This window comes from Portunus trituberculatus, chromosome 45 (assembly GCF_017591435.1).
Source record: "Portunus trituberculatus isolate SZX2019 chromosome 45, ASM1759143v1, whole genome shotgun sequence".
In the NCBI taxonomy this organism is placed as follows: domain Eukaryota; kingdom Metazoa; phylum Arthropoda; class Malacostraca; order Decapoda; family Portunidae; genus Portunus; species Portunus trituberculatus.
In genome coordinates this window covers 8,976,180-8,991,698 of record NC_059299.1, presented here as the reverse complement: position 1 = coordinate 8,991,698, position 15,519 = coordinate 8,976,180, and the positions used below count along the sequence as shown (strand labels likewise).

The following is a 15,519-nucleotide window of genomic DNA, read 5'->3' as shown; positions in this document are numbered from 1 at the left end:
GATCCATTGCTTCTTTATTACTTTTTCACACATCTTGCATATTACACTAGTTAGTGATACCGGTCTGTAATTTAAAGGTTCTTCCTTCCTTCCGCTCTCTTGCTTCTGCCACCAGTTCATTGTCTCTTCCTTTCCTCCTCGTTTCTATTTTTCTTTATATATATATCTTTGCAACCTTCTGTTTCTCTGAGTTTCGTTTTTCTATATAGTACTACTTCTGCTGCTGCTTGTGATTTTAGTAATATCTTAATTGGTCTCACTGTTCCTTCTTGATATGGTCCCATTCTATGGATTTCTTCTTCTTCCTCTTCTACGTTCTGTCTATCCTCGTCATTCAGATGTTTTAGTAGGTCTTTTACTGATTTCATTTCGTCCTTTTCCCTTCTTGGTCTATATTTAACATTTTTTTCTTTCAGTCCAAAAATAATTACACTCTTCTTTTTTTCTGCAATTTCTCTTACTAAATTTTCTTTTTTCTTGAGGACTCCTATCATTTTGCTTGTCATATTTTCATCTCTTTCTTTTAACTATTCTTGAAATGATTCCTTGTCTTTTTTATCTTGGATTCTCCATGTTTGTACTTCTTTTTTAATCACGTCTTGTACTCTTTCTTCTTCTTTGTTAACTAGATCTTTTAGCTTTTCTTTTTCTTTCTCGGCTTTACCGAGTCCTTCTTCCATCAATTTCTTGTAGTTCGCTATTTGGACTTTTAATTCTTCATTTTCGGTTCTTAGCCTAGTTTCGTTTTCTTCCACTCTTTTATCCTTTCTTTCAATTTCTGGAGCTCTTTATCCTGTTCTTCATTCTCTTTCATTCCCATACTCTCCTTTATCAATTTATCTAATTTACGTTCGATAGTCAAGACTCTATCAAATAGTGAAGTTTGCGCCGTATCAAAGCCTTCAAATTCTCCTCCTCCCTCACCAACATTGTCATCATCAGCTTTCATTCTTTCCCTTGTCACATACCTGCATTTAGATGGAATATCTTTCTCACTCATTATTATTTAACACTGTATTCATGAAAAAAAAATGAGTCCACACTTATTGCCCAGGCCACTGTAAACCCAAACAAAGGTAGTGAAGATCAGCTGATTCTCGGGAGCGACGGTATTGCGTCCTTCCTCTACCGCGTCTCGTCTGTGTGTGTGTTCGTGTGCATGTATGTGTATGTTGCAAGAGACGAGGAGCAGCCCATTTTCTCCACATACTAAGTAGGCTGCAGGAAGGATTATGGTATTTAAAAACTTGTAACACCTAAGTACTGAGTTTAGATAATATAAAAGGCTAAATTAAATGGTACTTAAGCTAACATCATAATGTAATGACTCAACATACAAATCCAGGTTGCTATCGGTCAAGTGTCCAAGCTCACTTGAGGTTGGATGCTGCCTTACAATACAACATTCATCTTGGAAGACGCACTAGTATTTTTCAGGGTATTTTTTAGGAAAAAAAGTGCATCTTGTAAGCCATAAAATATGGTAATGGTTTACCCCATTGTGAATCTTGTTTACATAAATCTGAAACATAATAGGGCTAACACGGACCATTGTGGCACTCCACTTGTTACTTTACCACAAGATGACTATGTATCTCTGATCATGGTTCTCATCTCCCTGTCCTTCAAATAATCCCATGTCCATTCTAACAGTTCCTCACAGTCCTCTTATTTTTAAAGTAGTCTTCCATGAGGGACTTTACCAGGTATACTGTGTCCACCCATCCATCTCTGCTTTCCAGTCCTTCTATTACTCTCGAGTAGAAGCTTAAAGTTCGACACACGACCATCCTGTCCTGAACCCAAATTGTCTGTTTGATATGACTTGTTCTTCTTTCAGGTGTGTGTGTGTGTGGGAGGAAGGGGTGGGGTTAGACCTTGTGTACTTTACCTACCATGGGAGGAAGGGGTGAGAGGTTAGACCTCGTGTACTTTACCTACCATGGGGGGAAAGGGGTGGGGTTAGACCTCGTGTACTTTACCTACTATGGGAGGAAGGGGTGGGGTTACACCTTGTGTACTTTACCTACCAATCAGAAAAAGGTGCAGGTGGGGACTTGTTTTAGGATAAGCTGTCGCCCTACAGCAAAAGGAGTATAGTCCGTATCTTTGCTGGGACTGATGCTTTTGGCTAAAATGGTAAATTCTCAAGAAAGCGATGCTTTTTCTACCATAGGCATCAGACTCTCTCCAGTCAAGGGGGGATCCAATACTTATGACTAGTACTGAATCTAAGTAATCTTTTCAATTTGCTAGGGCTGAGAGTTCCTCTCAAATTTTTTTTTCCCGTCTCTGACACCATACATTTTTTCCCTTTTTAAGGCTTTCCCTCATCACATTCTTTACTCCACTCTCTATTGAATAACTAAGCTATCCATACTGTAAAGACCAAGTTTTCTCCTTACTTGCTGAAAATGGAAGAGCAGAAAAGTTATCCCGCAAGTCAGGCGCTGATGTAGACCCAGAGATGACGGCTGTTGAGAAGACTGGCACGGCAGCAGTGGTGGCCTTCTGCTGCAGGCCGGCCAGGAAGGTGAGGTATGAGAGGTGGCCTGGGATGCTGTGGCGATGCCGTCTCATGCTCTCTGTGGGAATGGCATCAACTTAGAAGCTGTCCCTTAGAAGCTGTCCCTTATTCATTCACAGGAGTATCACTCGAAGTATTATGTGCTCATTATTTACTCATTGACACACAAAATGGTTCATAGTAAGCTACAAATGAAGATAAATTTTCTCATTCTTTCTACACAAAGGAATATATACCACAAAGTACATAATGTTAATATGAATTGAAAAGTCAATAAATTCTTAGTTATCATACTAATTACTTATTCCCACACTAGTGTTCAATCTTGACCAGAACTAATAATCAAATGAAAAACACTAAATAAAACCAGAACTAATAATCAAATGAAGAACACTAAATAAAACAACACAAAGCATTAAAAAAGAAAATGCACAAGCAAGACAAGATCAATTCCAAGGAAAACCATTACCAAGCTTAAAGTACAAGAAAGCTCAACAAACCCATGAAGTACCGACGTTTTAACACACTGGTCTTACCACTCCCAGGACTCCAGTCTGGCATGCATGAGAAAATGTGTCCAATCGGGAAAGTCGAGGAAACAAGGAGGGAAGGTGAGTTATTAAAAAGCCTAGAGTTGAGATATATAAATATAAGGCATACAGATGCCTATAACAATACAGAAAACTGCTCGCATGCAAATAACCTCAGATAAGTGGTCACTGGAAAAATACAACTTCCCTTGTAGAATAATCAAACAAATGTAGAAAATCAAAATAATTCTTGTGCATCTATAAAACAAAGTAATTGTTAGTTACCTTGATCCCAATACCAATATCTCACCCTTCAACAATAGTGCATAGAAGCAAACTTAGTAATACTGGGTCTGACAATTGTGAGAATCTTGGCCATTTTCCCCATGCAAAATAAACACTTAGTTCTCAAAGAAGAATCAAAGCCTGATATGCCTTAAGGGCAACAGTGAACACAACTATGAAAATGACACCTGATTAAGTATTTCATAGAGGTATGAGAGGACAGAATCTCACCTTCTTCACTGAGGGAGTCTAGGCTGGAGCTGCCGGCTACAGGAGGAGGAAGAGGAGGAGGGATGGAGGCACAAGTCATTTAGTACACCACATGGTCACAACAGTGCAGCAAGATCTTAAACGACTGCAGCATTAAGATAAAAATGAGCACACAACTGCAGCAGTGGAGACCTCACTGCACAAGTCACACTGACACAAACACATTACTTGAGAGGGCTGGACAGATGATACAAGACTCATTTATCATATGTTGCTCAACTTAATCATAAGCTAATGTGTTTTTGTAGCTTTATAGCAATATATATGCATATTTAATTGACTAAACAACAATCTACAGCTGTAAAAGTTTTTTCCTATATGGATAACTGATTTGAAAATACCAAATCTTATAGCTGAGTAGAATATGTACATATATATGATAAAGAATCTGTTCAATTTGTTATTCCCTTAATTGAAAATTTAAGTGTCTATACACATGTATCATACACTTAGAAACTTAGAAAGCCATCAGTGATTGAATCAACTTTTAAGTTCATCAGCAAAATCTACAGCAACATTTAGTTGATCAGTGCTATCAACAATTAGCTAGCATGGATCACTACTTCTGGACATATTAGCTGAAATCACTCCTGCTTTTAGTGCACCATCAGCATGCCAGTCAAAGAGGGCCAAGCATCACCTTTCTCTGGGCGTGGCGTGTGGTCTGAGTTGAGCACGTTGTCGGCCTCCAGGGATCGTGGACGCGTCACGCTCTCCGTGCCCGACAACTTGCGCTGGTACGATGATGCTCCATCAGACAGTGACCTGTGCATGAGGTGTTCCTTAGGTTCATTGTTCTTGATTTCCTACAACTGCTGCTACATTCACTGGCTGACCTACAAGACTTAAAGGTACCTGAAGATATTCCTAGATATGATTGATCACTTCTTGTACTTCTGTGTATCTGTCATCAACTGTGTGGTTTCCTTTCAGCTTTGTCCTTATGACTAACACATAGCCTATCACTGCAAGGGGTTTTAAAGAATAAAATATATATGAAGGGATTAGTTTGGCAGCAGCATGAGTGCTGATAAGTATTCAATGTGCAGAATAAGCTATTAAGATGTCAGAATGTAGATTCTTGTTTAAAAAGTATATCCACTGCATCATTCCATTAAATGAATAAAGTTGTTCATATCTATAAGCAAGTTCTAACTAATGAAAAATGTAAATCATATGTAAAGTTATGTAATGACGCATTTTGTATTTAGTGTATTTGTTGAAGGGAAAGGACAAACATTCTCTACAAATCATTAACCCCTTCCAGGCGGAGGATCTATATACAGACGTTTTGAAAACGGGACTTTTGTTGGACTGTCTATATATAGACGTTTGTTCTTATTTTACTGCACTAAGTTGTAACGTGGTCTATATATATATATGATTCCTTATGGGAGTGAGAAAGCAGGCGAGAGCGAGAAACTTTAATACATGGTAAGCAATGGCAGTGGCCGCACTGGCAGCGGCCAGAGGATGGCTGCCCCACAGGTTGAAAAGCTAGAAAGCGAGAGGAGTCAACAGTTTTTACTTTACTCGTGCGAGTTCGTCGGGTCGGAATGAGCAACGTCGTCAAGATGTTTCTATATTATCTGTTGTATCTCGCCTTAGAAACTAGATATGACATTTTGGTTGATACCGTTAGAGTTAGAAGTAATTGCACAACTCAGATATGTTCGCAGAATTTCATAAGGAACAAAGATAAAGAAATTATGACGAGTTGAAGTTAAAACACCGCTTTGAAATGTTTATAACGCATTTTACTTATACCTGCTGTATTCGGTGGTTATGATATAAATGCTAGAATAGTCTTTCATCTTTTAATACCTGCTGTATTCAGTGGTTATGATATAAATGCTAGAATAGTCTTTCATCTTTTAAAGAAAAGTCTCCTTAACAGGATGGTGTAAACAGATTCTTGAAATTTTACCACGTAAACAAACCACGAGACTCTGCAACAACATTTTCACCTCTATTCTCAAACACGCTTTTTCATAGGCAGTGCATGGTGGATGACCCACTGAGGTTTGTCTTTGCTCCCTTTATGGCAACACAATTGTTGCCTTTGTTATATCTCTCATATGATTATTTTACAAAGTAGTTGTCATTATATTTTACCATATTATATCAATTTTCTTTCTTATCACTTATTGATTTGACATGCTCATCATCTGGTTCCATGAGCAGCATCTATACAGGGCTTTGGTGATAAACTTGTCAATCATAAATGATGACCTTGAACTTACTGCCCAGTGCCACGTGAATCAGCTGATGTGAGGGTAGGGCAGGACAGGGATGGGGGTGGGGTTACTACAGCAACCCATGCCTCAGTCGGTCATATCCAAGTCACAGACAGGGAAGTTGAAACTGATCCAGACAGTAGACATGGATATTGAACAGTTAATTGGTGAAGTGTTCCTCACATCCCATATCTGGGATGCATCAAGTAACAAACAGTGACAGTGCATTTGTAGCACCACAGATAAAAAAGATAAGTGGAAAGATTGGAGTTTTTGGTAAGTTCATTTCCATACATGATAATCATTCTCTCTCTCTCTCTCTCTCTCTCTCTCTCTCTCTCTCTCTCTCTCTCTCTCTCTCTCAAATTACATGGTTTTGCCCGGTCACTGCTTGACAACTAAACAAAAATATTGAGTGAATTTCTCTCTCACAGTCTTAGTGATTTTTAATGACTTTTCCCATGTGGTGGCTCAAAAGTTCTCATCAATTTCATCGCCAAAGTTGTTACTTGATAATTGAACTCCTTCCTCCTCCTGTATCATGTATGTAAGACAAACAAGAGGCTTTGGTGAGAGCCACTGCTGTGTCAACATATGTTTCAATGGCCTTTTGTCAGCATCCCAAATTTTGAAGTCCCATTTTTTAAAATCCAAAAGCACATTTTCCCGCGCTAGACAAACGGTAATTGAATATTCTTTTCTAAACATTTAAGTTTTGCTTTGGGTATGGTTGCATTAAAAGGGACAGAAGGGATAGACTTCGTTACCCAGGGGCCCATACGGTAAAGTATGAGAAGAATTTGGAAGTTATCTGGAAGAAAGACAATGGGGATGTGAGATGGTGGTATTCACCTAATTGCTGTCTTTCTTTATTTAATTTGTGCATCCACACATTCTTAAATCTTGATAAAACTTGAGATTTTATGACACTTTTCGAGTAACAAATTTTTGGGATGTAAGCTTGGCCATGGTGTAAGGTAAAAAAAAAAATAAATAAATAAAATAAATAAAATAAATAAAATAAAAATAAATAAAAATAAAAAACTAAAAAAATCTGCTAATGAGTGTCCGTCAAGTGTCAAGCATCAACTGATGTGGGCGGAAGCCTGTTGCCATGGTAACTCTTGCCTGAAATCGCTTTTTAAGTGCGGCCACACAATTTCACCCACCCTGGCTCACTCTTGCTCTCGCCTGCTTTTTCGCTCCCAGTGTGGACACACCCTCACAAGTAACAAATTTAATAAAATAATTATTTGGCATTTCAAATACCCAAACACTGGTCAACAAGGCCTCTCCAGGCTGGTCACCACTTGTGCTTTGTTGATGGTGGATGTGCTACACACATAAACTTATACTAGAAATTATTGCATATTTATTTATTTTTTATTAACCTATCATGTCAAGGAGAAAGAACTGTATCACATGCCAGCAATGTTGCCTAAAAAAAGAATAGGTACAAAACAAGTACGTATATGAAAAATATGAAGAAAAGTGGAAGTAAATTACATCCAGGTCACAAGTCCTGGATGTGAGTAACTCCAAACATTCATACAGACATATTGACATACATTATCACCAATCAAAAACAAATAACACTTTTATATAGATTTAATTGTTTGTTCGGTTTTGCGGCAGTCTATGTATAGATGTCACTTGTTTAGTTTTATGGCAGAGTCTATATATAGATGTCCCTTGTTCAGTTTTGTGGCAGTCTATATATAGATTCAGCTTTTTGTTCAGTTCAGTGGCAAAGTGACTGAATATAGATGTCAATCTGGATTACCCATTTGCTGGGAATCTACATATAGACGTATGAATGAAAGTCAGTAGAGTCTATATATAGACTATATTTTGGTAATACACTCATCTGGCCTGCCGCTGGGAAGGGGTTAATTGTGTCACCTACAAATGCAGTACTATGGCAAAGGGAAAATAATGACTATAACTTCGGTCTACTACATAAACTTTTCCTCCATTGCTGTATAAATCAAACTAAAAAATTAAGTTACACTTTTCTCAAAGCAGAATTTATAATCTAACTGAGAGGATAATAAATGTGCAATATTAAAAAAGGTCTTAGCAAGGCTCTGCACTATGCAAAAACCTTGTGCGCATTCATTATTTCATTATCCAAAAACTAATATACAAGACTATTCAATAATCTTAAAGGAGTTGAAAAATAAGATACAAGCACTTGGCAGCATGCTGGTTGCTCTCCCTGTCATGTACAGTTCATCATGTACCTATATGTGACTGTCTCCCATATTGCTTTTCAAAGCAAATATTAATCTGTTTCTGGGCAGAAAAAAATTCACACTCCCTACATAACCCACTGATGTCATCTTATAAATTGTATATCTGAAGATTACTGAAGCAGATCTGTCATTTACTGTGGAAACATGTAGAAACTATGAAAGTATACATTACTGATCAAGGTATGTAGAGTATATCAGGAAAAATGTGTCAGCTTGTTGAAGGGAAAAGAGATATGACAATTAATTAAAACAAGTTAATTAAAATTGCAGCATCAAATATTGAAAAAAACAAACCGTTAGAGTAAGGAGTAAGGGGAGGCAAGTGGTAAAGTGTGGCAATTGTGACAAGAGGATGAAGGAAATGTTGGGTCACACTGGATGGGTCTCATCACCTCCTGAATCGTGGAACATTCAAACACTCCCCTAAGTGTGTATGACAAGGTGGATATAACGTTTGACAAAGTTTTGCTACACAAAACCACAAATAATGAACAGGCAGTTTCAAGTCAACCACAACAAGTCTGCATAACAAACAAAATTCACAACCCTGATGAAACAAAGAAGAAAAAAAAATTGTGTGCTGAGGTGAAGATTATTTGGCAGGTGAGGGCAGACAAAATGACAGATACTATGACACCAACACAGTAAAACAATTAGCACAAAAGTACTTCATGCAGGCAGGGGCTGTAATGAGCATCTAGGAAACTATCAACAGGCAAGGCATCTCAAAACCATTACTCTTGAGAAGGAAATGTATGGCTGACTGAAGCCTTGGTGTGACATAAATAGGGACACATTATTGAACTTAATTCAAATCAACACAACACAGCATTCTGAAGGTGAGGTAAAGCCCAACACCAACACTGTTCCCTAAAGAGTAATGGCAAGGAGGGAAGAAGTCACCCTAGTGGTGGTACAGCAAGAGGAAGATACCGTGTGATGGGGTACGGGCGGAGCACTTCCCCAAGAGGCACCAGTCCACAGTCAGATTGTGACCTGCAGGTGACAGTGCCTAGTGCTCAATCCTCCACACTCTCCACTACCACCACTGCTTATAACACCACCAACACAACATGGCCAGATTGCAGTGACACACAGATATCACAGATTTGATCCAAGAGTAAGCTAGAGAAATTAAGGTTAACTGAAGGTTCATATCCAATAACCAGTAAATAATGAAGTAGTTAAGTATAGCTATGACAGTTTTCACTAGTATCTACTAAAGAGAAAATTAGATATAATGATGCACATGTGAAAATGTATAAATCTAAACTGTAATATACAAACAGGTTGGTTTACAAATTATTACACTTAGAGATGAGAAGCATGCCTGCAAACACACTTAATCTGTTGTGAAGACGTCCAGCAATGAGCTAACTAGACAAGCTTGTAAGCAACGCATCATCAGACCTGGAACTCTTATGACTAGTAACTAATGCTCACTATTGTTATCATGGTTAATAAATTTCATGAAGTGTGACACCCCGTGATGCCTTTCAGTGATGAAGAGCAGTCAGTCAAGAAAGTTATCATAAAGACAATTGCCCTCAGCCTCTTCATAGCTATCACCCCTAAAAGCTTTGATTGATTGATTCCTCAGATACATTCACTCTTTCATTCCCTCCTTTGATAAACTCTGGAATCCTGCTCCACTTTGTTTAATTCCTCTCTTTTCATTCCCTCCTCTGGTAAACTCTGGAACATTGCCCCAATTTGTTTTACTCCTCTCTTCTCATCCCTGCCTCTAGTCAACTCTGGAACACTGCCCCATTCCATTCAACTCCTGACTTTTCATCCCTCCCTCATTCTGTTTTTCCACTTAATAAATGTACTACAGTATGCTCTTATTTCAATGAAGATGAGAGATATTGTACCTAGAAAACTGATGTATTAAATAAAAATTATATCAAATCTGATTAAAGCTATTGTGAGACTGTAATGGATGAATAGATCCTATGGTAAGAAATGTGATAGAAATACAAGTACACTGCCACACTCTAAAGCACTCTGTCTTGGTAAAGGAAGAGGAGCTGACACCTGACACACAACTCCTGCATCCAACACCTGCACAACCCTTACCTGGCACTGATGGGGATGGGTTCCGACTTGACTATTGATTCTCCTTCACTTACGTCCATTCCTGTGTAAAGAGTGTGACATTAATCAATTTTCCAGCTGTGAATGTTTGCATTGAGTTTTAGTTTAGTCCCAGTAGTCCTAGATGCAGAGCTGGAATCATGGTCCCTTACTATATAATGATGTCATGTTTATAGTATCATTGAGCAACCTTAGAAAGTTATATCAAAATCATCATATTACAATCACAAAAATGCTTGAATTTGTCACTCATTCTTTTATGATGAAAACAAAGAAAAAAATACGAGAGGCCTTCAAAATTGCACAATAATGAAACAAGAATTGTGAAGGAGTAGAGGTGAACAGTATGAATGTGAGTCTAACCTCCAGGCTGCATGCTTCCACTTGGCAACTCTGCATACTTCTCACTGCCCTCATCCTGCAAGCATACAGCACATTAATAACATATAAACACCCTTGAGGCTCTTCAGCAAGTAATCCTGTTGCAAGAAAACATGGAAATAATCTTCAGTGCATGCAAACAGCCAACAGCTTGCCCACATACTCCTAATGTTGCTCTAATAATGACACAGATACACAAAGACCCCACCTTTATGTTGACAAGCACCTCACCTTAGCTGCAGGTGGGGACAACAACACCTTGCTATCACCATCCTTGCTTTTCGTCTCCTGTGGACCCGAGGTAGACGACGTCCTGCAAGAGTGACTGTCCATGCGTCCCCCCATATTGGCTCCTACCCCGCCCTCCTTCTCCCCCTCACTCATCTCCTCCAGGATGTACTGAAGGTCCTCCTCCTCATCTATCCGAGAAGTGGCGCGAGCCCTTCTCATCTCTGCCTCCGCCTTTGGAGATAAGGGCTGAGGAGGTACAATGTGGTAATAGTTAATGTTGCTGGTATGGTTTTGTGCAACAGTCTGTGTTTGGCCTTCCTAGCTATGTGAATGTAATGTCTTATTGACCTTAACAGCCTTTGACTTGTGTGAAATATACAGATCTTTTCTGAAAATGAGAATATAATGCCTACATTACCTGCATAGCTTCTGACTTGAAGAAATAGTAATCTTTTCCTGACAGTGTAAATATAACGTCTGTCTAGATTACCTTGACTGCCCCTGGCTTGAGATTTTAACTTAACAGTTCCTGACTCACCCAATATTGGTTCTTTGTGACAATTTCAATATAATACAGTACAGTACCTAAGTTACCTTCACAATGTCTGACTCCTAAAAATGCCATCTTCATTCCAAATCAGGATGACGTGAACATATAAGTTGATAGCAACAAGGAACATCCTATGAAGGTGATATCACATGGAATAAACGAGAACTGTGGTGTGTCTGGGAACAATGAGCATAGAAAACTAGGGTCTTACTTCTTTACAATTCACATGGACATTTGACACCACCTCCACAATGCAGTTTATATATAATGAACAATGATTCTGTTACTGATTATCTGAAATGTTTGTAAATCTGATCTCAAAGGCAATGGTGGGATGAAGAAGGAACAGTAGTGAAAGAGTAGCAGTAAGTTAGTGTTTAAATTAGATAAAAGAGTAAGATGACTTTAGTGGCACTTTACAAATAAAATGTTAACAAAAAGACAAAAGCATTAACCCAAAAAGAAATATGTAACTTTTTAAAGAAAATATTTACAGTATTTACATACATATTTTCAAACGAGAAACACAAACCCTTATGTTCTCATTTTCTCTACTAGCGTCTCGAGGATCTATGTTCTCATCACAACATTTCCAAGCCCAGCAAGCAATAAAAACCAAACATAATTACATATTTTACCTGGAAAGAAAAACTTAATAGTATAGACTTCATAAATCCTAATAAGTGTTAAAATTGCTTACTCTGATTATGTAATTAAAATAAAAGATTGCAGTATAATTCAGATCTGTTCCCAAACATACCCCAAAAATCAGGTGAAGGATGCAGAAGTGAGTAATACAACACACCTCAGTCTGAAGGACAAAAGATACATGCAGTAACAAGAAGGAAGCCAAGTTACTTTAAGGATACTCAGAGTATTGAGTAACAAACAGTATGAGAAAGGGATCCAAAAAATGGGCTCGTGTTCGCAGTGACTTTAGCGACCAATTGTAGTCTTCCTTTAATGTTTCATCACACACACTAAGTGCTTGGTCAGTCCCTCCACCTTTTGGATCCCTGCGCATTACAGTAAACAGTGTCTGAATATACAGCATTCCTCACGTAAGTAGCCAAGAAATACACCTTCTCAATGTCAAAAAACTTTAGACCAAAAGATGAAGCTTTGATATGAACTATTCTAACAGGCAGCAGTGCACTGCCATCCCGTCAAGGAACTCTTACCACAGTGGGGACCACCCCGGGCCGGGGGAGGCATATGTGATACTTCTCCTGAGGCATGAAAACAAAACAATGTGGTTGGTTATCTCTCAATTTAAAGCATGGCATACACAACCAAAGCTATCACTCTAATTCTTGAGTGTTTGTGAAAACCTCAATATGACAGTTCCCATGGCCTTGCTCAGTGTGCAAGCTGCATCTCTGTATCTGTTGTAACAAAGCTGCCTCACAGTAATCTTGTGGATACTAATTAATTCAATCTGCATACTATGCTAAGCTTGAATTCTACAGCTAAAGAATGCAGGAGGCAATCACTGCTTTGAAAGGGGAAGAAAACAGCATTTACAACATTATGATATAATAAGTAAATCTATTGAGCACTCATCATCTTTTTTCTATAATTCTTTGTACTTGGAAAAGGGTAATTTATAAGGTTAATGAAATTAAGAACTAATAAATCTATAAGCATAGCTTAGGGCTTAGATACACTTGATATCACTTTTAAAAAAGGAGAAAGACAAAAACAAGCAAAAAACATGAATAAATCATGAGCAGAAAACAGTTTCTGCACCAAACAAAATAATATAACAATCCAGGTAATAACAAAATTATCTCAATAAATGTGAAGTCTTTCAGTTTGTTACTATTTATTAAATGTTATTTGTCATTTGTGTGAGATTTCTCTAAAAATTCTTATGTGCAAGTTTGAACAGCTTATTTTTAACTTTTTTTTTTTTTTTGTGTGTCTAATGAATGCAGGAACACCTCACACTGTTTAGACTAAATGTTCTATGTTAGGACTGTTTATGTCTATTCAATAGTGGTTAAGAGTAGAACAATTGAAAAGATCTACATCTATAAAATCACCTTAAATAGTTTTGAAATACTCTCACATTTCCTGGCCACATTGCCATCCTCCCTTCAGCACTAAGTAATCACCATCTCACTCCACACTCTAACCCTTCATTTTCTCAGCCACCAAATGATTTCAAAGTTTCCAGTAAAAGCTACACTTTATAATAATTAGTCGTTGCATAAAATGATCAAGAATCAGTCTGCTGTGCTTTTCCACTAATCCACTACAAAACACACTATTCATCAGATCTCATGCATCCGTCTGCTAAAGTGTGGCTCTTTATATACGGTAAAAAGATCGTTTGAAGTTGCCAAGAAAAATGGGGAAGTCGAATAAAACCTCACTCCTCACCGGTTCATTGCGACTCTTGGGTCTGAAGCCCGGGCCAGGTGGCAGATTCTTGTGCACACAGCAATTCACACCTGGACTGAAGTGAAGCTCCACGTGGAATCTGTAAAACACATATACTTCAGGACAACATTTATCAAGAAGAGCACCAGCCGAGGGACAGAAAAACTTCATGAAAATCAAGGTCCATTGAGTTGCCAACCTGTAAGAAGAGCCAATTAATAGAACATAGAGAAGTGTCTTGAAACATCCCTCTCAAAAGAAATTTGAATGTCAAATGGGGGAGATATAGAAGTAGACAAGAAGTTGCAGAGTTTACTAAGCAATAGCAGGACATAATGTCTTTTACTGAATAGCTAATAAGAAATTTTTCATTTTAATATACTGAACTGAAATTATGATGCCATGCAAACATTGAATAAAGAAAATATTTGCTGAAGGTTATCTTTGTCAAGGTCATTCCTTCAAGAATTGCCATAGTACTGACAAAAAAGAGAATAAATGAATGATTGATATAAAATATTGTTTTGGTGCATGGGAGTCCCACCTGCTGTCAGAGGAAGGGTCTTTGGTGGGGTCTTCATAAAGCATCACCACAATCTGGCTGAGATAATTCAGTTCAGACACGGCCCCTATGTAGTCCATCGCACGATTCCATTGCTCGTCCTTGGGATTCTGTGGATATGAAAACTCCATATTAAAAATTCTCAATTACCTCACCAGCTTCAACCAATTGAAAACCAGTACTGAGAATGCTTTTTAAAACTCAAGTGACTGTATGTAGAATGAGAAAGTGACATCAAAGAAAAGACATAATGAATTTCAATCTTATATCAAAAGCATGAAAGAAAGTGGAGGTACATACATCAATGAGTCCACCAAAGCGGAGAACAGTGAGTAGGGAGTGAATGTGACTCTCGCTAGTGAAGTACAGACGTGTTCTAACGTGGCGACTTGGACTGCTGACACCATGGGAGTATCTGTCCAGAGCAATGACATCATGAGAGATTGAAAACATTACATAAGCTATCAATGATAGATAGATTACTGTAGCAACACACATGACATTAAGAACTGAAAACATTACAGTACGCTTCATAGATAGGTAGATTATCATAATATTAATGACATTAAGGTACTATCTTTACAGCAACATCAAGCATAATTGGATCAGATCATAACAAAAACATTGAACTAACACAGGGTTTAATCTGTTGATGCTCTCCCCAGCATTCTCTTCACTCTCCTCCTCCCCAATGTTGCGCTGTAGGTCTGCTCGGATCTTCTTCAGCAGAGGAGTGCAGATGCCTTGACTGATGGCCATCTTCTCCTGTGGTGTCATTCCATATTCCTGTAAAAAGCTCATGCTTTTAGTACAGCAGCTTTAATTCAAGTGTAAGGAATAGTCACTCATTTTAATCCTTCATCTTCAGTAAGACTTTTTTCCCTGTCTTTTTGTTATCCTTGGCCAGAATCCCTTTCAAATAAAAGTCAATAAAAAAAACAAGTGATATAAAAGAGCTCTTTCAACATTGTTGCACTACCTGTGGAATGACAACATCAGCGAGGTACTTGGCACACTTGTACAGCTCCTCTGCATGCTCAAACTGTAGCGTGTGGTTGTTGTGCTGTAGGTCGTACTTGATGCAGTCGTAGATGTCTGGAATCTTGGAGATGTCAAACTTGGTGTTCTTTGTTCTGAAATCCTTCTCCAGTTTCGCCCACCGACGCTGCATCAGCTCCCAGGACTCCCCATGATAGAGAGGCAGCTCTG

At 38.2% G+C, this 15,519-nt stretch overlaps 1 protein-coding gene across 13 annotated transcripts in view; it reads right to left on the bottom strand.

The window, feature by feature from the left end:
• LOC123519473 (inositol hexakisphosphate and diphosphoinositol-pentakisphosphate kinase 2-like) overlaps window positions 1-15,519 on the bottom strand; it is a 69,282-nt gene that overhangs the window by 10,476 nt on the left and 43,287 nt on the right. For 8 of the 13 annotated variants that reach the window (XM_045280797.1, XM_045280790.1, XM_045280802.1 and 5 more), the window contains 13 exons: window positions 15,290-15,516; window positions 14,945-15,096; window positions 14,611-14,725; window positions 14,293-14,420; window positions 13,749-13,848; window positions 12,545-12,592; window positions 10,814-11,059; window positions 10,565-10,619; window positions 10,184-10,244; window positions 9,038-9,100; window positions 4,253-4,377; window positions 3,574-3,609; window positions 2,406-2,585 (listed from right to left, as the gene is read on the bottom strand). In XM_045280797.1, coding sequence (XP_045136732.1) covers window positions 2,406-2,585; window positions 3,574-3,609; window positions 4,253-4,377; window positions 9,038-9,100; window positions 10,184-10,244; window positions 10,565-10,619; window positions 10,814-11,059; window positions 12,545-12,592; window positions 13,749-13,848; window positions 14,293-14,420; window positions 14,611-14,725; window positions 14,945-15,096; window positions 15,290-15,516 — 1,536 coding nt within the window. The remainder of the gene's footprint in view (window positions 1-2,405; window positions 2,586-3,573; window positions 3,610-4,252; window positions 4,378-9,037; window positions 9,101-10,183; window positions 10,245-10,564; window positions 10,620-10,813; window positions 11,060-12,544; window positions 12,593-13,748; window positions 13,849-14,292; window positions 14,421-14,610; window positions 14,726-14,944; window positions 15,097-15,289; window positions 15,517-15,519) is intronic. The other 5 variants (XM_045280796.1, XM_045280800.1, XM_045280801.1 and 2 more) reach the window with 3 other exon arrangements.